This window comes from Saccopteryx bilineata, chromosome 1 (genome assembly GCF_036850765.1).
Source record: "Saccopteryx bilineata isolate mSacBil1 chromosome 1, mSacBil1_pri_phased_curated, whole genome shotgun sequence".
Lineage (NCBI taxonomy): Eukaryota > Metazoa > Chordata > Mammalia > Chiroptera > Emballonuridae > Saccopteryx > Saccopteryx bilineata.
In genome coordinates this window covers 13,860,183-13,870,895 of record NC_089490.1, presented here as the reverse complement: position 1 = coordinate 13,870,895, position 10,713 = coordinate 13,860,183, and the positions used below count along the sequence as shown (strand labels likewise).

Below are 10,713 nucleotides of genomic sequence, written 5' to 3'. Positions count from 1 at the left end.
GTCGCCATAACATCAAATGAGAAACGCACTTAAAAAGTATAAAAGCATCCAATAAAAGCAACTGTGCTTATCACGTACTAAAAAGAGTATAACATGGTAAAATGAAAAGCACTATCTTCATTCTCCACCTGCCTTCCCTTTACAGCCTTCATTTAAACTTGAAATGTTAAGAAAAAAAATGCAGTTAAGAAAATTCTTTTTATATTCAATGTTATTTTGTGTTAATTTCAGGTTTAGTACTAGTGATAGCATAGGAGTTAGACAATCATGTACTTCACGAAGTGTTTCTGCGGTATTTCCAGTTCCCACGTGACACCGTACAGTCATCACCACACTATGGACTATATTCCCTAAGTGACAGCGGGGTTAAAGGTTCCTTCATTCCAGTCTTTCTTTCGTGTTGCTCGCACTTCCTTTTCTTTCTCACTTGTCTCTACTCCATTTCCATTCTATCATATATGGTATCTCAATTGGCCATCACACACAGCTCAAGGAAGGCACTGGGACACGCCTGATGAATCCATTTTACGGACCAGGAAACTGAGGCCAATTCCAGTTGGTTGCAGAACGATGAGTCAGCACGCAAGGAGCCCTCGAAGCCGCATTCTTCGCCTTCTCCTAAGAGGCAAGTGCCAGGTAAGCAGAACGAACCTCACTGCCAGGCTTCCACGCGACGTTCTCAAACACCTCTTTAGCATTCACGCTCTGCGTTCTCTCTTCCCCTCCCCCCTAGCCCCCATTCTTTTCTGCCTCTCCTCGGGAGCAGGTGGTAGGCTCCGCGCCGAACGCGCAGGCGCGCGCCGCCGCGGGCGGGGGCGGGGCGGGAACTTGGGGGCGGGGCGTGCGCGGGCTCGCTTTTGGGCCGCGGCGGGCGCGGGAGTCGCCGCCACTCGAGTGCGCAGGCGCCTGGCGGTTACCGGTCTCGCCATGGAGCGGAAAGGTGAGTGGTGGAGCGGCCTTCGCCACGAGGGGCAACGGCCACCGGGGCGAGGCCCGGGTCAGCGCCAGGAACATGGGCTAACCGCTGCGGTCTGGTCCCCGGGCGTGTGGCGCCCCTCCACGGAGGTGGCGCCACCCCGCAACCCCCGCTTCTGGGCTGCAGGTCCGCGCCCCTCGGTCCAGGCGCCCTTCGGCGCCGGCAGGCATCGTCCCTTGTTCCCAGCCAGGCGGGCGCGCGTCCCGGGGCCGCCGCGGAGCCCCGCTGTACGCGGGCGTGGCGACGGCCAGCCCGCCGACCCCCGGCCCGACCCGGCCCGCGCTCCCGCCGCCGCGCCCGCCTGGGCCGCCTGCCCCCCGGCCGGCCGGCTCGCCCCCCAGGTCGGCCCCGCGCCAGGCCCCCGCGCCACTGCCGGGTCCCCACCCTCACCTCGGCCTCCTCCCTCCCTCCGCCTTCGCCCTTCATCCATCCCTCTCTCCCGCAGTGCTTGCGCTCCAGGCCCGAAAGAAAAGGACCAAGGCCAAGAAGGACAAAGCCCAGAGGAAGTGAGTCTTGAACCCCAACATCCCAGTCTCTGCACCCCCTCCCGCACCTCCTCTCTCCTGTGTTCACGTCCAGAGCGGGCGCTGGGCGCGGGCCCCCCGCGACCCCAGCCACATGGCCTCGGGGCGGCCTGGGGGACTCGCTCCCAGGTACCCGGCGGAAGGCAGCGTCTGCTGCCGAAGGCCAGGCCCGGCTCTCCGCAGCCCCGGGCCTGCTGGAGAGGGCTGCTGGAGGAGGACCTCAGCCCGTGCGGTCATTGCCTTCCCGACCCCCGAGGGGGCACCGCGGGCTCCCCCGGTTTGGGCCTCCCGACGAAGCGGGTAGGGCATTACCCATCTGCCCGTGAGCTCGGGTCTTTTCTACCTGCTTCCCGGCGTCCTAACTGGCCTCCTGCGTCTGTCTGCACGCTAGGCCGTCAGGGAACTCCTGCATGAAGTGGCCGAACTGGGGTCTGCCAGCCACACGTCCCCTTTTATGGAGCAGGGCACGGCTCTCTACCTTGGGCTAGCCAACTTCCCGAGCCTGCAGGGCGCACGGCCCGGGGGACGCTGTGCGGGCAGACCGCGGTCACGGCCGGATTCCCTTCCCGCTTCCTCCTCCCGGAGCCGGAGTCCTCCCTTGGAGTTGCAGGTACCTTCCGGGTTGGGCATCCCAGAAACGACGGGGAAGTTTGTTAGCCAGTACTATTGGTAATTCTGCTTTGGTGTATTCAGTGGCACACATTCGGGTTTATCAGCAGGATGCATAACCTTAGCGCTATTGTGGGAAACACAAAAGTTGGACGCAGCTTGGTAGAAACGCCCAGTAGAGGGCTTCTGCAAGTGGGGTTCAGTCTAAGGAACTTTTCTCTCGCACTGCCATTTCATTGCAGAGGGTCTCAGAAACTGGCTTTCTCGTAAATGGTGCGCAGGAAAAAATGCATTATTTTCTTGACACTTCTCCGTGTGCGTGATGTTATGCGGAGATGAATAAATACCGTCTAATTCTTCCAGAGCTGATAAAACACATTGTTCAGAGGCTTCCTAGGTTGCTGTTCTGAATGACAATACCAGATAGGGGTGTATGTTGTTTGTGGAGGCCGCCTAATGTTTGAGGAGAGCACATAATGACTTCTTTCAATAGAGCTAAAGTGGTAGGTGACTGCACCTCTTGCTCCATTCCTGTCAGCTGTATTATGAAATTTTTTATTTTGTAAAGCGCCTGGTAACCAGTGCACTTAAATGTGAGTTTATGTATGTTTGTGTGTGTATTTGCCTCTTGATTAAACATGTGTGGATTATTGGAAAACCAGTTTTTAGTACCAGATTGGTTTAAAGGAAACGGCAAGGAGCTCACCTGGTTCTCCTATGCAGTGGAAATTTAAATGTTACTTTTTTTTTTTTTAGTGCCTTAGTTTTGTTACTCCCTGTAGAGCTGATATGAATGTGTTATAAAACGTAATTTTTGCCAATGTAAGAAGGTGGTGATTTTATTATTCACTGTTTTATTTAAAAGTCCTCTGTCCTGGTCTCTCCACATGGAAATTAATTTTGGTATTAGCCTGAATCAACCTATAATTTGGAAGGTATATATATTATAGATAGATAGCCGATTATATTTTTACCTTAATACATATATTTATTATTTTGGGTTATCTCTTTAGACCATATGCCTTATTTCTAAAGCTGAATTATGTGTACTTCAGATTATCTGTTACTCTTCCTATTTACTACTGTGAGTAACCCAGTTATTTTTGTTCTTAATTATTTCTACACTTGCACAAAAGCAAGTGAATAATACAGGTAATCTAGCAGTTATTTTGCTGAGTATTTAATCTGGTGCAACTTTAAGTCCTGAAATATTATATATGTGAATGAACTGACCCCATTTACTTGTAGTGTCAAAGATAGTTTTTTTTTTCTTTCATGAGCAAGACAGGAAGGGAGAAAGATAAGCAGCAACTCATGGTTGCGTCACTTTAGTTGTTCATTGATGCATCTCATATATGCCTTGACCACCGGGCTCCAGCTGAGTCAGTGACCCCTTGCTCAAGCCAGTGACCTTTGGGCTTAAGCCAGTAACAATGGGATCATGTTGATGATCCCCCACTCAAGGTGGTGACCCCATGCTTAAGCCGGTGAACCTGCGTTCATGCGACCTTGGGGTTTCAAACCAGGACCTTGGGGTCCCAGGTCAACACTATCCACTGCGCCACCACCGGTCAAGCAAAGGTGCTTAATTTACTTTTTCTTTTTTTTTTCCAGTTAATATCTTTTCTTGATAATTTTATGGAGTTTTATCCCCTCCAGCCTCCTATTAAGTAGCTGAAGTAATTATCTTGGCTAGAGTACTGTGTTAGGAGTTCAAGCCCCACCTGACTCAGGTAACTTGACTCTTCCGTGGCCACTCATTTCCAGTCATTTGCAAAGGCAGTCCGTGAGTTACCAGGAGATTAATTAGGGAGGCCTGAGGAAGAGGCATGCCAGAGAGTTTGGTCAGTCGGATCTGGTTTGAATTTTGACTTTGCCATTTTTTAGCAGTCTAACCTTGGGTAACTTTTAGTTAAGGAAACAGTCTTTCGTGTTCTTAAGTCTGGCAGCTGTCATAGTGAAAACTGATCAGGATCTGAAGTTATAAAAACCAAGCATTTACATGAAACATTTTAGAAACGTTTGAAAGTACAGTAAGAGCATCCTGGTGATTTAGTCACGGTGTGGTACAGGTGGGAAGGATTTTCGGTGCCCTGATTTTGTAGCACCTGCGTCCATGAAACAGTGTGCCCGTGGAGCTGGCGCTGGGTCAGACTGGGCTCCAGGCCCCTGCCTCCCAGGTCAGTCCTCCTTAGCCTTGGTTTCCTCTGGGTTCTTGCACTGTGTTGAAAGAGTTTACTTTGGGGATTTTTAGTTGTCTTATTTGAAGAATTTCTTCGTTCCACTTTTCAGACGGTGTACTCTCTCATATTAACTTGTTGGTGATTATCTGTATTTTACTTTACAGGTAAGGTAATTTGAGATTTGTAGATTACTCTTCTATAAAGTTATGAAATAAGGATTCCAGCACGAGTCTGAGGTACCCCAAAGTCATAGGTGCTAGGCACTGCTGTCACCAGGTGACAGTTCCTTTCGGTGTGTCTGAGGACAAATAAGGTGGAGGCTGAGTGAACAGAGGCTTCCGAATTAGGCACCTCACCTCTGGAAGCCTTAGGTGCCCGGTCGTGGCCCACTGGTGATGTCTCTAAGTGGGCAGCGTGCCCTCCTCCCTGTGTGCATTCAGTTGGCGGTGAGGCATACCAACAGCTGGGCCTGGACCTGTTTGTCATAAGGTCTTTTATCATTTAAAATAGTACATGGCTTTTGAAATTGTTTCATAGCTGATAATTTTATTAGGAAGTTAATCTGGACAGTAACTTTCATTTTATTTGCAGTTAAAGAACTTTCTGGAGTTAGTATAAACTTGGCAGTAAAATTATTTGAGTTTGGAAGTGCTTTTGGTTTTATTTCTTAAATTTCCAAAAATGTAGTTTTTATGTAAGGGAAGATACTTTAAAATTTCCAACGTATATGTTGAGGGGAATACGGGGGAGGGGGGATGCAATCGGGGCAACACTAGAATGAATCTATGTGAACACAATAAATTAAAAAAAAATTCCAACTTTTGGCCCTGGCTGGTTGGCTCAGTGGTAGAGCGTCGGCCTGGCGTGTAGGAGTCCTGGATTCGATTCCCAGCCAGGGCACACAGGAGAAGTGCCCATCTGCTTCTCCAACCCTTCCCCCTCTCCTTCCTCTCTGTCTCTCTCTTCCCCTCCTGCAGCCGAGGCTCCATTGGAGCAAAGTTTGCCCGGGCGCTGAGGATGGCTCTGTGGCCTCTGCCTCAGGCACTAGAATGGCTCTGATTGCGGCAGAGCGACACCCCAAGATGGGCAGAGCATTGCCCCCTGGTGGGCATGCTGGGTGGATCCCAGTGGGGCGCATGTGGGAGTCTGTCTGACTGCCTCCCCGTTTCCAACTTTTATCCAGTAGTGAGTAGAGTATGTAAACTTGAACCAACTTTTAAAAATTAAATGATATTAGTTACTTTTTACACTTAACAGTGTACCATGAAAATTAGTTCTATATCAGATCTATTATTTTAAGGTCTATGGGATTTTTTTCCCCTTACCCAGTAAGTTTTAGAATTGGTTCCATATTAGGACACAGAGAGTAGCTCTATCTGATATTCCACTGAATGAATCTACTATAATCTAATTAGTTCCTATTAATAAACATGTGTATGCTCGTCAGACAAAAATCGCACCATTGCGTATACATTTCCCAGTTAACATTACCATGGACATTTTTTGTAGCATTGAGCACTCCACATCCTTTCACATTTCTACTGCAGGCTGTCTCCAGTTTTCACACCCAAGGTGGGTGATCTTTTAGATAAACACTGGTCACCCAACATCAGTGGTAATTTCCTTAGGAGAAATTATTAGTCTACGTGAAAATAACTCTTCAGCAGAGTTAACCAGTTTTACTCCTATTCATTAGTTTTTGCACACCTACCATGTCCTGAGCAGTTTTCCATCCTTGTGGTACATTAGTGAAAGAAACACATCTGTACCCTCGTGAGCTGTGTTTAAATGGAGGGAGACAGAAAATTAGCAGTGGACATGTTAGTTATATCACGTGTTAGCTAATAAGGTGGAAAAAAGTAGGGATTGAGAAGTGAGGGTAGGGGTGCAGTTTTAAATAGAGTGAGCGAGGCCACACTGAGAAGGGGACACTTGAAGGAGGACGGTGCCAGGCAGTGTTGGAGGTGGGGATATCCTGTATGTCCTGTATGTCCTGGGCACTGTAGAAAAAGCTTCCCACATCTGGTCATCTATAAATTAATTTTGTTCTCATTTCTTTTGTTACCAAGAAGATAACCATTTGGGGATGTATTTATTGTTCTGCTCTTATCTTTTGCCCATTTTTTATATTAGATTGTTGGTCATTTTCTTGATATTAAAATCTATTTAGAATATACCTTTTGTCATGTGGTGGATTGGTATTTCTCAACTGTTGTTAGTTTTTAAATTTCATTAATAGTGTTTTTGATATAAAATTTTTTTAATGTAGCAAATCTTGTACTTTTTAAAATTTTCCTTTACCTTTGAAATTTTCAATGTCAACTGTCATCTTTTAAAAACTTACATTTTTAATTGTGAGGTTACAGGTACATGATCCACTTGGCAGAATTACATTTTTAGATTTGCCCTTGCCAGAAATAACTTTCTTGTCCTCTTTCCTTCCTCAGTAAGTTTATACATGTTAGTAAACTTGTTTACATTAGTGCTTCTACTACACAGAGGCCCAGGAGGCTGCCAGGTGACCGCAGTCCTTCAGATCACTTGAACTGAGCGACTTGCTGAAGTGCTCAAGTGGTGGGTACTCAGGACTCTTTTATTAAAAAGGAAGACAGGTGGGTCAGCTAGACAGTAAGAGAGGGATTCTTAGCTTTTAAAAACATAACTGTGTTATTATTACCACACCTAAAACTTTTTGAAACAAGTCCCTAATAGCAAATATCTAAGCCGTGTTCAAATTTTCTGCTAATTTTAAGTTTGAATCAGGATTCATAAGGTCCTTACAGTGCCACTGTTAGAAAAGTCTCTCTAGTCTTTTAATTTATAGGTTCTCCGTGGTTTTTGTTTTTGCTAGATTGCTTCATACGTGGTCGTGTATACTGCTATCAGAGGGCACCAGCTATTTGGTTGACTGTTTTTAAGATATTATTGACCATTGATCGTTTCCTAGATCCATTACTTTAGTAAGAGTTGCAAAATGGTGATCTGTTATTCTTGAATTCATTAACTGGAATACTTCTATAAAGACAAACTTCACCTTATCTCTTTGGTTACCTGGAGAGATGCTTCATATGTATGAGAGACTGGAGAAATACTTGGTCCATTCTCAGTTTTCAAAATCAGTTGGATTCCTAGTGTCCTCCAAAATGACCAAGAAAGCTTTACTTTTTTATAAACTCATATTTGTGATTCAGTCCATTGTAGTTGGTTTTGTGTGCGTGTGTACAGCTTTATTGAGCTATAATTTACATACATAAAATTCACTTGTTTAAAGTGTACAGTTCATTGATTCTTAGTGTGTTCATCAAGATCTAACAGGTGTCAGCCGTTTCGGTCACCCCAGACAGAAACCCTGTACCCATTAGTAGTCACTCCTCATTACCTCCAATGCTATACCCTGTCACTAACCTAGGCAATTGCTGATCTACTTACTTCATGTCTCAATGGCTTTTCCTAGTCTGGGCATTTCATACAAGTGGGATCTCTTTCACTTCACATAATGTTTTCATGCATTTTGTAGCATGTGCAGTTATTTTTATTGATTGTCCTGTCTGTCCAGTGGAGTCCCTTCACGATGGCCGATTCCATTTGAGGCATCTCTGAAAGCCTTTTGCATCTGGTGTGACAGTTTTTCCAGACTTATCCCCCTCCTCCCCCCAGACCAGGAAATAGTCTAAGAAGCCTTTTAATGGGAAATAGCATGTAGAAGTCACAATCTGGGCACTTGAGATGCCTATTCCTACTGCGTTCATCATCGTGTCTAGGCCTTTTCTGTGATTAGAGCGAGGAAGTAAGTTGTGTTGTTTTTTCTTTTTAATAAAACAATCGTGAATTCCTGTTACACTTGAAAATCAAGTGACCTGGGGACTGACCTTACCTTTGATTTTACATTTCTGTCTCCTGCTTCAACTGAAAAGCCCAGTTCTCAACAGCATGGACACAGTCACTCATTTTCCTTCTCCCACAATGTAAATACCACAGTCTTAGATGCCAACACCACCACCAGCAGTATGTTTATTGGGAGAATTAATGACTTTGTTGTTGCTGCTGGTCTGAGGGCATATTTCACTATGGTTGTGGAGGCAGATTGCTGAGTTGTAAAGTTACATCGGCCGAGTCCTCGCTGAGTGGCTCTGGTGGCACCTGGTTGCATGGATTCATTTGTTTCACTTTTTTTATCTTTGACCTTCCAAAGGATTCCTAACCTTGCAGGATTGGGGTCATCTGTGTTTTTATTCTAAAATGAATAATGTATGTAATTTGTGATTGTGTGGATTTTTTTTAGAGCCTGGCTCATGAGGCATGCTGTGAGTAAACCAGCAGGGAATGGTCATTATCAGAACGGGTTGGGTGGGGGCTCCTCCTCTCTATTTGGTTGTCCAGTGGGAAGATGCTCTGGATCGTTTAGTGTTCACAACTGTTTTAACTTTTCTTAAAATTCATTGCAAACAAAAGCTTAGGAGCAAGATTTGGCTTCCAGCCTGCGCTCTGTAATTTCTGCCCTCATGTCTTCCGGGGAAGGGTAGCCGTTAATAGGCTTACTGCTCTCTCGAGCACCCTCTCTTAAAGTGACAGCAAGCGCACTTGTGGAGGAGCCCTTGCCCCCTTGTGCCTCTTATGGAAGCATTAATGTTGGGAATCTGAAAAGACACAAGGGATCAGTCAGCTCTGAAGACTATAGTATCCAGTGTTTCAGCTACTTGAACAAGAAATGATTTCAGAATGTTGTCAGAAACCACAAAGTAAGTTCAGTATACCTTGTTCATTTTCAGAGAAGTGTAGTTGGCAAGAGCTAGATAATGATCATGTCAATCTATGCCGTGACATGGCTGTAGGTGGACAGATGCAGTCTGAGGCCTGGTGTCGATCGTTGCTGTTGGACATTAGTATTTTCGGTGGCCTTGGATATTTGATGGAATATTGATGGATATTTTAGGATAGCTTATCAAGGAATTTAATACATATTTTAACTAAGAATTGTTACTGCTAGTGGTGAACAAACACCAATGACAAAGTTTGGAGCTGCTACCAGGAGTCATGTTGGTAATCATTATATAGTACTTAATTTACTCAAATGCTAAATTCTGTGTTCTGCGTGATTAGGCATTTTAAAAAAGATTCCCAGTCCTTGGGAACTTATGTTTCCTGAAATAGGCTAATTTTGTGACTAATTATTAATATAATCTATGGACAACTGTATCTTCTCATTCACGTTGCTCTTACTCCTGTTGCTGCTTTTCATCCTATGAATGTTCTTGAATGTCCTTTCAGTAGCTGTTTGACCGAAGGTCTCAGGCTCTGTCTATACATGAGCTTGCTCCCTTGATACTCTTACACTCCTTTTGTATAGCTCCCTGTGCCTTTGAGAATAGATTCAACAGGAATTGTATGTTGCATTTTTCTTTGCTGTATTGAGAATGTAATGGATAAATTAGGTAATTCATATTTCTAAGTGGAATAATATACTGTAGGTAGATGCTAATGTGCTGTTTACCAGAGAGTTTGTTGTTTGAATCACACAGTCCCAGGTTCCAGTTTGTGTCCAACACTATTGTTGGTTGAACTTGGACAATGTCATTTGACTTCTTGAGTCAGAGTTTCCTTATCTGTAGATAGTGTGGTTCTTAGGATGATCTTGCGTGTCGGAATGCCTAGCCCAGAGCTGAGCTGGAGTCAGGTGCTGGTGACCACTCCCTTCCTCATGCTTTCTGCCTTTGGTAAGTTTACCTGTGAATTTTATGTGGCCTTTTTTTACTGCTATTCATGTGTCAGAATGATGGTTTTAATTCACATCTGTTGGTATTCCCTATTCCATATCTGTTCGGTCTAGTTGGGAGTAGAGTCATCTAAAGATCAGGGATAGTTTCTATTTAATTGTGTATAACACCTGATAAATTTAGGCATTCAGATTTTAATTTTGATCTTGCCAAACCCTCGCTCCAGTTTAGGATTACTGAGTTGAGATTACTACTTGAGTGTGTCTCAGAAGTTAAGTTCAGTTTCTCATTTTGTAAAAGAAAGATATTATCTGTCAGGAAAAAACTACGTATATGGAAAGGTAGTAGGAGAAGTTTAGCATTTACTGAACTCCACTGTCTCTAGGGCTAGAACTTAAAATAATATCTTACTGAATTTTTGCATGAGATTGGGTATTCCAGAAGGGACACAAAAGATGACTGACCACAGTCCTTCGCCTCCAGGGGCTGTGCTCACTTAAGGCAGAGAGCTCTACAGGTCTGCTTTGTTTCCAGTCTGGATGCAACTGCTCAGTTTACTGTAACCGAAGACCACACACACTGGGTAGCTTAAACCACAGAAATGTACTGCCTCACAGTTCGGGCGGCCAGGAGTCTGAGCCCAGGTGCCAGCAGGGCTGGTCCGTTCTGCGGACTGGGAGGGAAGGACCCGTTTCTCTCCTTCTCTT

At 45.1% G+C, this 10,713-nt stretch overlaps 1 protein-coding gene across 1 annotated transcript in view; it reads left to right on the top strand.

Annotated features, from left to right (window-relative positions):
• The first annotated feature begins 912 nt into the window (after positions 1-912).
• The window catches only part of SRPK1 (SRSF protein kinase 1), a 52,092-nt gene continuing 42,291 nt past the window's right edge, over positions 913-10,713 (top strand). The window contains 2 exon segments of the mRNA XM_066235666.1: positions 913-1,287; positions 1,289-1,482. Coding sequence (XP_066091763.1) covers positions 928-1,287; positions 1,289-1,482 — 554 coding nt within the window. The 5' untranslated portion in view covers positions 913-927.